Below are 14,966 nucleotides of genomic sequence, written 5' to 3' on the forward strand. Positions count from 1 at the left end.
TGTAGCGTGTTATACTGCAATAAATTGGTGAATAATAGACTAGATAAATGTTTACTGTTTTTAATTACTGTACATACGTATTTGGTGAACAATAGACGAGAGGAATGTTTATTTTTTTTTTCAACTACTGTACATACGAATATGAATACAAGTTAACTAATGACATAAATGTTTACCAGTGGTGCTAAAGTAAGTTTTACAAGTAATGTAAACATTTTTTCCACGATCTCAAACTGAATAAATCCTTGATGTCTGTCACATACAAACTGCAACAGGAATAAAAAAGTAGTATTACAAAAAGTATTTAATAAACAAAAAGATGTGGTACACATCAATTAATTGGTATTAAGACCACTTACACAATATAATGTGATCTATTACAAGCTGTCTCAGAAATGTGGTCTTTGAAAAGACATTATTTTTTTTCTTTTATGTGAAACAGGAACACATTTCCATTTTCTGTGCCTTATAACACAAGAAGACGAGTTAATATGAGCATTAATGAGTTAATATTACAATGCTGTCATTGGGATACACCTATTTAGACTATGAATCCTTCTAAAAAACAGCGTTGCATTGTTTGATAGCCATGCTGTAATCATGCATTAACACGTACTCTGTTGGTAACGTGTAATAGTTGCAGTATCTTGCCCTATTTTGCTGATTTAAAACAGAAAATTATTTTCTCAATACATCGATACACATAGTAATACTAGTTCTGTCAACAGCAGCGACAACACTTATGATGTCCGCTCTCCTTGGGATGGCCGCGTCTTCCAGCACAAGACGTGTGCTCCAGTCCTCAGGTAACAAATGCTGACGGCAAACGAGCATCTTGTTGAGTCAAAATTGAGAGCGAGGTATCGACTCTTCCGTCTGTGAATGACGCTGACGGGAGAGAAAAGTAATTTTTCATGTTAGCTGCTACAATAACAATATAGCAGTAGCTTGGCTAATATACAAGTCAATTATGTAAATGTTTTTGCGAGGGTTTTAGCGTCAAAATAGGTATATCCCATGACGCCTGTTGCTAGCTAACTTATATTAACTCGTCTTCTTGCGCAAGAATGCACAGAAATGGGAAAGAAAGATGTGTTCATGTAAGGATTGAGGATGAAAAATTCCAAAAAAGGTAAGAAATTTAAAAAACGCATCTTATAAGACACACAGTGTCCAAGCTTCCAATTATAAAAAGGGAAACAAATGTTACAAATGGCCCGAGTCGGACTCTATCAGAAAGTCAATCCTCTCAGGAGGCAAAGCCCAGTCGTCTTGACTCAGCAGGGCGTGCAGGTAAGCGGTGGTGGCCTTTTCCCTCTGGCGTATCTTCCAGTAGTTCAGCATTGCAAACACACGCTCCACAAGGTTGGGGTGGTCCTCTTCAATCTGTTCCAGCTTCACATTGGGGATTTCTAAAGCAAGTCTGCCGATTTCCCTCCATGATCGTCCTACGCCACGTGCTACAGTCATCAACTGCTTCTCCGTTACTATGGGAGCATCTTTAGAGAAGAGGAGACACATTAGGTGGATGCTGGGCGGATTCACTTTAATTGATTTGTGATATTTGACTTACTGCTGCGCATTTGTTTGGGTTTAGTCTCTTCTACGTCAGGAACTGACTTTCTTTTTCTCTGGGTGTCTTTGTCATATAAGAAGAGGAAACATAACTTCAACATTTAACAGTATTTGAATATAGACTGCAGGTAATGTAGAATAGGTGACATTTTACCGGAAGCCAGTGAGCTGACTTGCAGATCCTTCAACACATAAAGCATCGGGAAGGTTTCTTGCAGCGGTGGCTCCTTCAGCAACTCCAGCAGACCCTGTGCCGACACAGGCCCTCTCTGGATGATGTGATCAAGAAGCTCTGTCACTTTTTCACTTGGAATTCTGCAGGCTTTCACCTGCTCGTATCCGGATGAAGAGAGCAGGGAACAAGAGTCCGCATGCTGCAAAACAAAGTCGGCGTCCGCACTGAGGATGTCTATTAGCTTGACCTTCTGGCTTCGGAGGAACTGGGTAACGTCCATCATCACGTTTAGTCAGGGAACCCTGAGAAAGAACATTTTATATGAAATATTACATTTGTCAAAAGTCAAGCATCTCTCCATTTATGTTTTGAGGTACAAGTAAATTGAGTCAAGTTACTTAGGTGCAAAAATATATTGTTATTTGTATAATAAACATTTCAACTATTCTAACTTCTTTATTGGTATGTTTAAGGCATATAATCAGTTGGTTTTTATACACATAATATATAAAAATAATAAATTTGCCACTAGTTTCACTGAGGAAAACGCAGTAGGTGGCGGTAATTTGGCAAGACTTTATGGTTTTCGTCGTCTTTAGTGCTGCATCTCTCTTACCATCAAAAACACAACATGAACAAAACACACCTGAAAACACAAATATTTACACTTACGACTTGAGAGATGCCGTTTTCACTAGTCTTGTCGTTTTTCCATTGGGAACCAAAGAGAGTATGCAATGAGGGCATCGACTCGGCATCCACTTCCGTATTATGCCCTTGGCGGGTTTGGCCGCCATGATAGAGAGCAGAATACGTCTAATACACTGTAACGTGTTGGCCGCCTAGCCCCGCCCACGTCTTTTGCTCTCTATCATGGCGGACTTTCAGCGCCATGCCATACTTCACTATGTTCCAATGCTCATCCATTCGTAACTATACAATCCTTGTTTGTTTACAGTCCTTCTTGACTGAGTGAGCATTTAGATGAGTGCTGCCATTTAGCGGCATGATGAACACACTGCATCACGACATGGCTGACTTTTAATGTCATCTTAGTGGCTACTATTATATTATGCACTGCGAAAAGCAGCTATATATTTTGACACTGTATTTGATCCATCTTGTCTGGTTGATATAAAAAATACATGAATACAAAATTAAAGATTTTTAATTGAATGCCTGTGTTTAAGGATCAATTAATTAAAAAGTCCCCACAAAACACGTCAAAACAGCAAAACGCTGCCATCTAGTGGTCACATGATACACAACAGTTTAATATACCGCATTTCATGAACCCACAACATCAAAAATGAAAGTTGCTGCTCCAAAGTATTAAATTTTTAAAAAGCCTAAAGAAACAAATGCATGTCTTAATATGTCAAATATTAATTTGGGCAGTGTGCATCATTATCACAAAAGACAAAGTAAAGAAAAGGAAAGAAGAGAACACTAGTGCAATCTGAAACAAACCACTAGAGAGCGCTCTTGTACTTCTAAAGTGGAATTTGGCCAGAGATGTTCAAGTATTTATTTGCCTTTGTGTGCAGAATATTTACAGTGCCTCTTTGTCCGGACATACCTTGCAAAAGTTGAAAAGCCAAACTAAGAAAAACATAGCACTAGTAGCTAGTTAATGTGTCGACTGTGGGAATGATGATTTTTCATCCACAAAATCCATCCATCCATATTTTCTATGCCGCTTATCCTAACCAGGGTTGTAGGGGTATGCTGGAGCCTATCCCAGCTGACTTCGAGCATGAGACGGGGTAGACCCCGGAATAAAAGGAATAGAGCTATATCATCACTTATACATGGAAACATGGCGGCACAGTATGCATTGTATGAGTCGGTCATTCCCGGTGGGAGAAAACCAGGAAATGTGAGAGTCATTGCAAGATAGGTTGCTTAAATGGTACTTAACGAATAGTACTTATGTACTTAACACATAAATATTTCCATTTGTGTAACACTGTCTCTGTAGAGCTCGGTGTCTGAGTGTAGCCTGCTAGCCACAGATTGCCTCCCTGGACGATGAAAATGAAAAATGACGCAATGAGCGGTCTACCTCAGCGCAATAAAGGTTCCCTCATTCAGCACTGTCAGATTTGCGTGTACCGATCAAGCCGGGTCCGTGGTTGGTGTCGACATGATAACGGCACGCTAATTAAAAAGCCATTTGTTCAGTGAGAGACCAATTAAAGGCCAAGCGTTTGAGTACCCACAGTAGCAAACCCACCTAGGAAAAATGTATTAAATGTGACTGTAATTAATATCCAGGCAGATTAATATGCAACTGAATATCAGCGGTGCAATAAACGGGAGGATGGGCCGATAGTGACCTACAAAAACATTAAAACCTGGGAATATATAATATTAAATGGTTAATAAAGCCCATTATGTGTGTTTTACAACAAGCCTCGCAGTGTGTGAAACAGTATCACTCAGCATTTTCAGTCTTTTGCAAGTTTGTACGTGTCACGGTTGGACTTGAGAGCTTTACGGTTCGACCCCGCGATGCAGAGAACAGGACCAAATGCAAATAAAACGTTGAATTTAATGATTTAAAACCTCGACCGTGAACATGTAGATACCCAATTTTCCCAGTTTTTTTGTGCGGGTGTAAACCTCCAGGTTACACCAGTGTCATTTAATTTAACATTTAATCTTATTTTTGTTACCTCTTTGTAGGAACGTAGTGCAGATAAAAAGTATTCTTTTTTAATAATAATCGCAGATAAGCAGAAAACACGGCAATTCGCCAAGCAAGGCAAACAAACGACAACAAAAGAACCAACAACCAGAGGGAGGGAGCGCACACCTGAACTAAATAGGACGGATTGAAATTAGAAACGATCGCAACCGGAAACCAGGCAAGACAGGAAGTCAATACAAAAATAAGAGCATTCAAGGAGAAACTAAACTAGAAAGGGAACAACAAAGGAAGTAGTGACAAAATAAGGGCACGGACACAGGAACTGAGGCAAAGAAGGAAACGGAAAGAGATGTCACGAGAGGGTAACGCCCATATTGTGTTATTAAATTTGATATATTAAACCAGGGGTGGGCAAACTACGGCCCGGGGGCCACATCCGGCCCGCCAAGTGTTTGAATACGGCCCACCCAATCTTTCAAAAGTATTTAATTTAAACTCAACATACAACCTGGCATCATGGCCTGAGCCAACCTTTTGATGGTGGTATCAATTGCGTTGTTTGACATGGTCTGTTGTTTACAAAGTGCTCCTGAAAAAAGAGACACAAGCACATAATAATAATAATAAAAATTAAAATAATAATTATTATATTATTATTATAACTATTATGATTATTATATTTATTATATTAATGCTAATTATTATATTAATTATATATAATAATATTGTTATATTTGCATATTTTACATAATAATAATATAATAATTATTATTTTAATTTTATTGTAATTATTATAATATTTTATTATTTTTAAAAATATTTAAATATAAATATAAAATAATAAATAATAATAGCAGATTGCATGACAATTTTACAGATACAATAATACCAGGTGGACTGTTACGTGTAAAATATATAGTCTGCCCCCCCCCGGAAATTTTGTTATATCAATGCGGCCCGCGAGTCAAAAAGTTTGCCCACCCCTGTATTAAACAGTAGTAATATAAAGAGCTCCTTTATTTTGTTAGTACTTTTTGGCTACTTTGTTCATTTCAACACATACATTTTAATACATGTGTTATTTGATGGCATACTGTATATGAGGTTATGTAGTATAACAATGTAGCATCCTGCTACCAAGCTGGAGGGCAGAAATAATAATAAATAATAAGCCAAAGGAGGCCATCAGTGATGTTCTATGGCGGTACCACCCATACTGCGGCTCCATCCTGATTATTTTGAGTAGTTGGTGGTACCCACATGTACAGTCGGTCCTCATGAAACGTGTGTGTCGCAGTATCAAAGCCACAATAATCAATAAATGAGTAAGCAGACAAAGCACTATATTCGAACTTGACTGCTTGAGAGCTGAGATGGATGAGCGAGGAGTGAAGGTGGGTGTTGGGGGGGGGGGCTATTACCGAATACTATATATACACGTATAAGCAGGAGAGAGAGACCGAAACATGAGCGAATCAGCAGGAAACGTTTGCTGAATGGCGCTTAGATCAATACAAATAACCACACACAGAGAATGACTTCCTCCCGTCCCTAATAATTCACACGGAGAGGAGAGCAATGGAAGTGTTCATCCACAGGAGGGAGGCTGCTAAATGAAATATTGGAGAAGGAAAAAATGAGCGTGCAAAATTGTCTGTTTGGCAATCTCCATTGTCTCTTGCATTTTCAATGTCTGGTTGTTTCGGTGAGGTGGGCGCAGGGGAACAGGCAGCCATATTTGAATCTTCAATGTTTCAGAAAGTTGGTACAGTGCGTCTCCTCCTCCTGTAGCTGTTGCTGAGCATCATATGGGAAAAAAAAAACTGTAGTCAAGTCTATAGCATTTGTGGGGAATTAGATTGCTCTAAGAGCATCTGTCAATAAACGGCTGCTGAGTTTGCCTTAATGCCCTACAATTTATTATGCTTTTTCCATTTTTCTGACCTATAACGGTAGTTAGAATGTTGTATTGTCTTGTTAAACGATGCAAAAGTTCCAGATAACAAGGTTTGGGCATTTGGAAGTCAGCCCTGGAAGTAGTTTGGGATGGCTCTGAACGCTTAGTGCAGGGGTGCTCACACTTTTTCAGCATGCGAGCTACTTTTAAAATGACCGAGTCAAAATGATCTACCCACTACAAAAATGCAAAACATCTATTTATTTTCAAATGTATTGAGGATTATTTGTACGTACAATGTATGTTGATGTACCTTACATAACCAAATGAGCCAATATTGCAAAACACACATAATTAACTATTAACATTTTTTGTAATTACCTGAGTTTACTTTGATGACTTGCACTGAATTGAACCAGCCAGGGATGCATAGTCCGGACAGTAGCTGCTGATAGCCAGCCTCAAGCACACTTCCAAATGTTTATCAGTCATGGATAATATCCGTATCATAATATCCGTATAATATTCCATATCCGTATGGAAGTGATATGTTTTTTGCCTTTTTACTTGGTCCAGTTTTTGCCTTTTTACTTGGTCCAGCTCCTTCACTCATTTTAGTGACCATAAACTTTAGCGAGGGCTTTAAAATCTCGCAATTCGCCGACTAGCTTAGCACTTTGCATCGTTGTTTACGCATGAGCGGTGACCTAAAGGTCAAAATTCAGTTGTCATCTGATTGGTTGTCCTGTATGTCAATCAAGTAACGGGGATGGATGATAGGCTGACATCGTAAGTTCTGCTGCACTTAGAGACGTCGTTTGATTTGATTGGTCGCCCGAAGGGCAACATTCAGTTGTCATCTGAATGGCTGCCCTGTATATCAATCAAGTGACGGCATTGATGCTAGGATGATATTTTTTTAATGTCACGTCGCGATCGACCAGCGATCGACCAGTACCACCTCCGCGATCGGCCGGTAGCTCGCGATCGACTTAATGAGCACCCCTGGCTTAGTGTGACCAATTACGCTGGAGTGGGCGTTCCGTGGGTGGAATGAATTCAAACAGACCGTTTTGGTCATACAAGGAAATAAAGCTGGAAAATGTGACGATTCTGGAAGATCTAGAAAGCTTTCTGTGCAGGTTATTGTGTGTAGCTGCTCTATAGGAGACCACAACTCAATACAAAGGGGCCAGAAATGAGCATGACAGGTCCCCTTTTAAGGGATACTAACATTTCAACACAGGTAAATTTTAATAATGGCGTTGTGTCATTCATCCACGACCATCGTGTCATGTTGTAGAACGTCGTATTCTCGTGTTAAACGATGCCAAAGTTCCAGATAATGAGGTTTGCACTTTTGGAAGTGAGTCTTGGAAGAAAATTGGAATGGCTGAAAACGCTCGGTTTCAAAAGGCGTGGTAAAACTGTCCATTTGTGACATCACAGAGGGGCAGACTTCCTTATGTAAAAACTCTTTAGCCTCCCCCAAGTGCTGTTCTGCTGTTTACTCGCTAGCAAGCCACATTTGTTTTTAATTCCTAAAGACGCCACAATGGTTGGAGTTCCTGATTCCCTACCAGAAAAAGAAATTCCACACTGGACTGTTTTGTGAACGTTCAATAGCAATAGCCGAGTACCATCCAGTCGCAACAGGTGAGCTTGAGTGGGTGATTGGAACGCAGAGCGGAGTGACCGAATCTAAATAAGGCAACAAAATCAGTATCCAGTCCAACAAATCAACAAAGACAAAGACAGAACGTAAATTAAATAAAAAAAACTGGACTGAGAGCCAAGAAAGGCTTTAGCGTGAATCCCACGATGCCCTCTGCTCTGCACAATTATTGTAACCAACGTATGAAATTTAATTACGCCGCAGATCTAATTTAGTACATCAGATAAGAGTTATTCTTAACATTCTCCCACCCTGCCTCCTTTGTCTTCGGCTAATCCTTTTTGCAAACATGGAGATCCAGCGGAAGAGAGGAAGAGACAAACTGAATTAGTGTTCTTTTCATCATCCATGACCGGCAAGGCATCTGATAACCCTGATCTCATTAGGAAGAGTAATTGTTAAATTGTCCCTCCCCTCTTCCACGCCGTATACACATTAGGTGCCCCTTTCAGCCAGAGGAAGCGTTTGTGTACGTTTCTGAGTAGGTACTTCCTGCCTTCTAATGGCGCCAACTTCACTTTTGAGCATACTCGTTGTGAACGGAAGCAAATGGAGATTCGTGGCTGACTGAATGCAACCTTTGAAATAATTCCCCATTTGTCTAATACAGGGGTGGGCAAACTTTTTGACTCGCGGGCCGCTTTGAGTTAACAAAATTGTCCCGAGGGGGGCCCGAATATATATTTAATACGCACTATTTTACGCTTATAATTCTGACAGTCCGCATTGAATTATTAGTCTAATTTTATCTGTAAAAGTGTCATACTATCAGCTGTCACTATCAGACCACAGCAAATTACGAAATTGAATTTTACAGTTTTGTTTTTCTGAATCATACATCCGACTTGACTTATGTTGCCAGCTGTTGTATGTTAAAATTTTAAATAATTAGAAGCAGTTGATGTTTGCGAAATAATCACTAATAAATACAATAAATCACTATATTGACAGTTACTATGGTACCCATTATGTCATTGTATGGTCATATCACCTCGTACTTCGGTACGTGACAACAAAAAACCTTACACCATATTAGGAAAGCAGGAAGTGATCAAATTATTATGTCATTGTAGAGTCACATCACTTCTGTACGAGGTACATTATTAAAAAAAACAACAACAAAAACCTTAAACTGTATTATGGAAAGCAGGAAGTGAACAAATGTAACAGTTACTGATTGTAAAAGTACCAGATGGAGGGGTAGGATTTAATAAGCTTTGCTTCTTAAAGAGAGGAGAAATATGATCTCAGGGAAGAAGTACATTTGAAACACTTCCATGTTAGGACTACGTTATGCTAGCCATAGCATTTAGCATAGCATAGCATCCAGTATGTGGAATCAAACTATGGAATGGACTGAGTATACTATATATATCACTATATTGACACTTACTATGGTACACATTATGTCATTGGATGGTCATATCACCTTGTACTTTGGTACGTGACAAAAAATAAAATAAAATAAAACAGAATAAAATAAAATAAAATGTGTCCTTAAACTATATTATGAAAGCAGGAAGTGAACAAATGTAACAGTTACTGATTGTAAAAGTACCAGACGGAGGGGTAGGATTTAATAAGCTTTGCTTCTTCCTACTCCTTTTGGACATGTGGAACTGGGAACTGATTATGGGATGCACTCAATTGGAATCTGATGCATGTTCAAACGAAATTAAACCATTACCATTACTATAGAAAGCAACTGGCGGGCCGGATTCAACCGCTTAGTGGGCCGCATGTGGCCCCCGGGCCGTAGTTTGCCCACCCCTGGTCTAATACCATGCGCATGTATGTATGTACTATTTAATGTAAGTTATTGCATTCATACCTCAAACTCCAGACAGTTCTGGTTTGTCCTTGGTTAAACCGGCCAAAGTCGTGAGTAAAAGACAAGGGAGCATCAACCCGTGTTTGGATTATTGGATTCCTCTGTGGTCTTGCTGTGAGTAATGACCACCACATTTATTGGAGGTCTTACCAGTGTCCTGCTATTAATTAAAGCTTGATTGGAAGAATAAATTAATCTAGCTGTGGCCCGCCCAATCAATAACCCATATGAGGGCTCCATTAAGCACGGCGGCCTGAGTGGTCGGCATGTGATGAGTGTTTTGAACGAATTAGGGGACTCGAACGGTCCTCTTCGATTGAAAGCGATTTTCTTGCCTATTAATCATAACAAGCTCATCAAGTCATTGGCTGCACGTGTGCCTCCAACCAGCCATCCGTGCATGTCGGCGGCAGGCTGTCAAATGATGTCATAAGTGAACACAAAAACAAAAACTCGCTTATAAAAGTACAGTAGTCCAGAAAGCAGGCTGCATTTAACTGGGCAGGGAAAAATTATTCATTATTATGATGTAAAAGCGATACATTTTTTATAGGAAGGCAATTGTGGCGCATCGGGCATTTTTAATAGCAAGTTTGTTGCAATTAATACTGATCGATCTAATTATTGGATCAAAAACTTTGGGTTTATGTACCGTAATCCTTATATGGTAACTGGCGGGGTTGATTTACTCATTTATACAAAAGTACAAGCATCTATTAAAGGTGAAAAACAAAACTAATAATAAATATTTCAGTTCCTCAATAGGTGCTGCTGTTTTGTTTAGCAACAGATTCTGAAATTGACATGGATTGATCTGAAGTTGCGATACTTATTATTATCCTGCTTTATGTGTACTTTGTATGTATGTAAGCTATCTGTAAGACTTATTATTTAATTATGTTTTAATGATGTGTGAAGTCGCCGATTCATTCAAACATGCAATGATGGTTTCAGGATATGAAACTGCATATTCATTTTGTACTAATTTGTCATTTCGATTAGTTTTATTTTATTCATATTTTATCGGCGTGAAGTATTTTGTTCTGAAAATAAGTATTTTCAGCTGTTTATTTGTAGATAAAGTAAAATAAATTGCCTGCATAGATAGATTATTTCACTAGTTTGAAATATTTCTTCCTAATAAAAAGTCTTACATTTGGGGAGCCCTTTTTCATTTAAGATGGATTTAGGCTTACGGTGTTATAAAAAGGTTTTTCCTGTATAAATCACTTAAATCACTGTTTGCTATATGATATATTTAAGTGAAATTTCTGATCCCAACAACCAAACTTTTTCATACCCGTGTATACATATTCAAATTCATTCGGACTCGTTCCATTAAAACAGATCAAATCTTGTGAGTTCAGGCCTCACAGTTGCTGACAGCTGGTGGACACGATGTCAGATGTTCAATAAGAAAGGAAAGCTCACACACCAGTCAAGTTTCCACCGCCGACTTGTTTTCCCAAGACATCAATTTACAAGACTTGTGTAGCAGTCTTCCTTTTGGCTTTCAGCATTTTCGGGGTAAACTCATGCTAACTTATTTACCACAACGTGAACGTAAAAGTAAAAGTACCTCGGCATTGACCTGCATGGATTACATGCTCTATGGGAGTCAAATTGATTACATTTGTTTTACATAATGTCTTAAATATATTCTTCTTATTTCCACATTATTGTCCAGGTTCTCGTTGTACAGGGTAAGATAGTAGAAATATTGCTATATCCATTCTTCATTGTTCGGGCCGTCCCCGAGGTCTCGGCAGCATCGCTGAGGTGGAAAGCTCGTCCAGTCGAGGAAATGAGTCTCGCTGCTCAAACGGCTTCTCTCACACGGATATTATTAAACACGCAGGACAGCTGTTAACGGTACTGTTATGAAGTTGTTCGTGTGAGTGGCGGAAACAATGAACTCCGGCTAACGTCATTAATCGCAATCATGAATCTATTTCTCAGCTGCTCTATCAAATAATGAGGTGGGAGAAAGCAGGCGAGATTTTTTTATATTCGACTTTGAAAGCGCCTCAGTGCACGGACGGATGTGACAAAAGAAGCGATAAAAATGTATGCATAATCGGGGGAGTTTTTTTTTTGTTACCTTTGTGTGAGACCTTGCTTTATTGCTGTACAGGAGGAGAATGGTGAGAAAATACCTTCAACCAGACGGTATTGGGTCATTGGACGCTTTAGGCACCTGCAAATGATTACAATGAATTACAATGAATCGGATGGATATCAATGACTTATTAATCTAGCATTCAATGGATCATATTCACATCAATGACATTTCCAAAATCTCTTTTGTAAGTTTTGTACACATACACATTTTTGTACACGTTTTTTAACTTACAATTAGTTACTTGAAACTCTACGTGTTGACCTTGAATTAGAAATTCTAAACAAAACTTAAATCGTCTCTAATTCTAAGTTGCGAGGAACAAAGTACCTTTGGGAGGAGGCGGGCCATCCGGAACAGATCGGACTGCTTGAGGGCTTTGCCGTCATGGGAAGAACCAGGTATTGTGCAACTCACACTCACACAGAAGCTGTGGGAAAATGATCAGAGTGAATTGTTGTGTAATTTGCGCTGCTTAATTATGGCAAAAATCATAATATAATTCATTCATTTTCTACCGCTTATCCTCACGAGGGTCGCCTATCCTTTGGGGCGAGAGGCGGGGTCCACCCTGTCAAGGGCACATATAGACAAACAACCATTCCCGCCCACATTCGTACCTATGGACAATTTGGAGTCGCTAATTAACCTAGCATGTTTTTGGAATGTGGGAGGAAACCGAAGTACCTGGAAAAAACCCACTCATGCACGGGAAGAACGTGCAAACTCCACACAGAGATGCCCGAGAGTGGGTCGTAATATCATATAAATATAAACGATCATACAGTATATACTAATCATAACATTACACACAATTTCCATAATCTTAAAATTATATTTAAATAACTAAAACTGGAAATGGTATAAACCTTGCCATTATTTGTCATCGCACACTGTCTGGAGGACATATAGCAAGACCATCCCTTCCTATTTATGAAGTCCCTGTAGACATCACTGGGAGGCAAACAAGGGATGCGATTCCCGCCCACACAGCCTATAAATAAAAGAAGTTTTAATACATATGTAGGGTCTAGTAGTCATACCTACATTTACAGTCTAGTACACATTAGCCCCCCCACACAGAGTACAATACACATGTAGCCTATCCATGGTACGCTGCACACAAATGGTCAAGACTAAAGACAGCAGAAATTGAATCGCGGCAGAATAAGTCGACTATTTCTTTCACGGTGCTCATGTGCTCTCCGAACTGGTTAGCTATCACACGGTACTCCTCAAAGCTGGCTACTTTTTATAGCACAATTGCAACACGCGTCCCTGAAGGCACCGGTGTTCGAACGGGGATTGCACAGGGCTGCATCACTCACTCCATCATCTGGCAAAGTTTAGAAAAGGATCGCCGCAACATACGGAAATCGGCATCGGTGAACTCCATCAGTGTCGTCTTTTCTGGCGCACTTATTCCAATTTTACCAAAGGAGGTGAAGTTTGCTGAACTTGAGCAATTCTTGCAGTTTGCTGCCTGTTTTGGGTCTTTATTATAAATTAGCCAAAGCTAAAGTTTGTTTCTTTAAGTTGACGTCACATGCTTTGGTGGGCTTCAGCTACTGGTGTGAAAATGGGCATCTTCGAACAATAAATTAATATGTTTCCAGAAAAGGTGCTAATCGGCAAGTATGTGTGTGTGTGTGTGCCTCACAACGGCAACCCTTAATCATCCAGCTGCAGCGAATTAATTACTACAATCATCAACCCACAGCAAATTAATTATTACAATCAATCACCACAAATGAAACCGGGCCCTAAAATAGCCCTGGGGGTCAAGCGGCAATCAGCATCGCTGGCCTCCCCACAACGCGGGACAAACATGGCGGCCCGCCCACATTGGAAACAAACAATGTTGCTAATGCAGATGATGTTTGATTTCAGTAGCTTTTTGTTTCTTAGTCTGTTATAAAAATGCTTCTGTAATAAAATTAAATCTGTTTGAGTTGATGATGATTTATGGCTTTTTTTTTAGGCTGTAATTGGTAGTGCTATTTATTCCAACACTGCTCATATTTCAGGCTAAACAGTTAGCTAACACACGTACACCAACCGCAAATGCAAGCTAGCAGTAGCATGAAGCTAGCGAACTTGACCAAACTAGTACAACTTTTGAAAAAGCAGACGCATCTATGTAAGTGCTTTATATACCAATATACTTACAAAGACGACAATTTAACAGGAAACAATCGTTTAGAGCAACTTTCGGCGAGTTTATGAGGTTTTCAGGCTTCGTTTCCGCCGTGAAGCCAGCCTGCTTTTCACCAAAGAAAAACGACAAAGCTTGTCTATAAGCGAGAGCACTCTCTAGTGGCCCAAAACGATACTTTCTAGAGAAGACGTCTCACTCTGTAAAACTTTTTAAACCTTAGCGTTTTTAACAATATTTATTAGAACTTTTAGCTGTTTATTACTTTCATTTTAACTAACTTATTTAAACTTGTGAATTATTAATGTCTTTGACCCAAAGACATGACAAAATGCATTAATTAAATCAGGGGTTTTTAACCTTTTTGACGTTTTTGCCTGATTTTTTCAATGCAGAGAGGCCCCGGGTATCGTTAAATATTAACACTGTATAGATTTAATTGATCTCATTCATTTGTTTTCACAGTTTAATAAGCTAACAAGTTTTTACAAGATTTTTATTTCAAAGATTTAACTTTTGTAAGTCTCTAGGTCTCAATGGTCTGAATTTACAAAGCCGTACTTGATGGAGTCAGGATTGTACTTACGTAAAAAAACCCCAAAATATTTTTGGGGGGGACTGGCACCAATTTTGTTTTCATTTTTTTTCATTTTAAAAACACATTACCACCACCGTCTGGTCGAAAGCTGCACTGGAAATGAGCATCTTATGGCTAACATAGCACTAGCATTAGCATTAGCATTAGCATTAGCATTAGCATTAGCATTAGCGGCTAGCCTATCTCTGGTGTCTTCACCTACCTATAGGTGGCGCTTGAGGCCCAAGTTTGGTTGAGAATCACTGAATAAAATGACATATATTGCATGTAGCTAAATGTTAAGTTTGT

The 14,966-nt window shown here is 39.2% G+C and overlaps 1 protein-coding gene across 6 annotated transcripts; it reads right to left on the reverse strand.

The window, feature by feature from the left end:
• Positions 1–94: 94 nt before the first annotated feature.
• LOC131137530 (uncharacterized) lies at positions 95–14,201 on the reverse strand. Of its 6 annotated transcripts, none has more exons than XM_058085619.1 (7): positions 12,444–14,190; positions 12,256–12,355; positions 11,908–12,003; positions 1,905–2,052; positions 1,730–1,823; positions 1,574–1,639; positions 95–1,499 (listed from the first exon to the last, which is right to left on the reverse strand). In XM_058085619.1, exons 4-7 carry the CDS (start codon positions 2,031–2,033, stop codon positions 1,207–1,209), a joined length of 582 nt encoding a protein of 193 aa, XP_057941602.1. In that variant the 5' UTR covers positions 2,034–2,052; positions 11,908–12,003; positions 12,256–12,355; positions 12,444–14,190; the 3' UTR covers positions 95–1,206. The 6 variants fall into 6 exon arrangements, with proteins under 6 accessions (XP_057941602.1, XP_057941599.1, XP_057941598.1 ...); XM_058085616.1 differs by having other exon boundaries at positions 1,730–2,052; positions 12,444–12,919; positions 14,095–14,155; XM_058085615.1 differs by having other exon boundaries at positions 1,730–2,052; positions 14,095–14,201.
• Positions 14,202–14,966: the final 765 nt, after the last annotated feature.

This window comes from Doryrhamphus excisus, chromosome 10 (genome assembly GCF_030265055.1).
Source record: "Doryrhamphus excisus isolate RoL2022-K1 chromosome 10, RoL_Dexc_1.0, whole genome shotgun sequence".
In the NCBI taxonomy this organism is placed as follows: domain Eukaryota; kingdom Metazoa; phylum Chordata; class Actinopteri; order Syngnathiformes; family Syngnathidae; genus Doryrhamphus; species Doryrhamphus excisus.

Excerpts from the sequence above, each read along its gene's own strand:
- LOC131137530 (XM_058085615.1), bottom strand. The coding sequence starts at position 2,033 with ATGATGGACGTTACCCAGTTCCTCCGAAGCCAGAAGGTCAAGCTAATA. Across the intron at positions 1,640-1,729 it reads AGTCAGCTCACTGGCTTCCG|ACACCCAGAGAAAAAGAAAG; the intron begins GTAAAATGTCAC and ends TATATGACAAAG. Across the intron at positions 1,500-1,573 it reads ACCCAAACAAATGCGCAGCA|ATGCTCCCATAGTAACGGAG; the intron begins GTAAGTCAAATA and ends TCTTCTCTAAAG.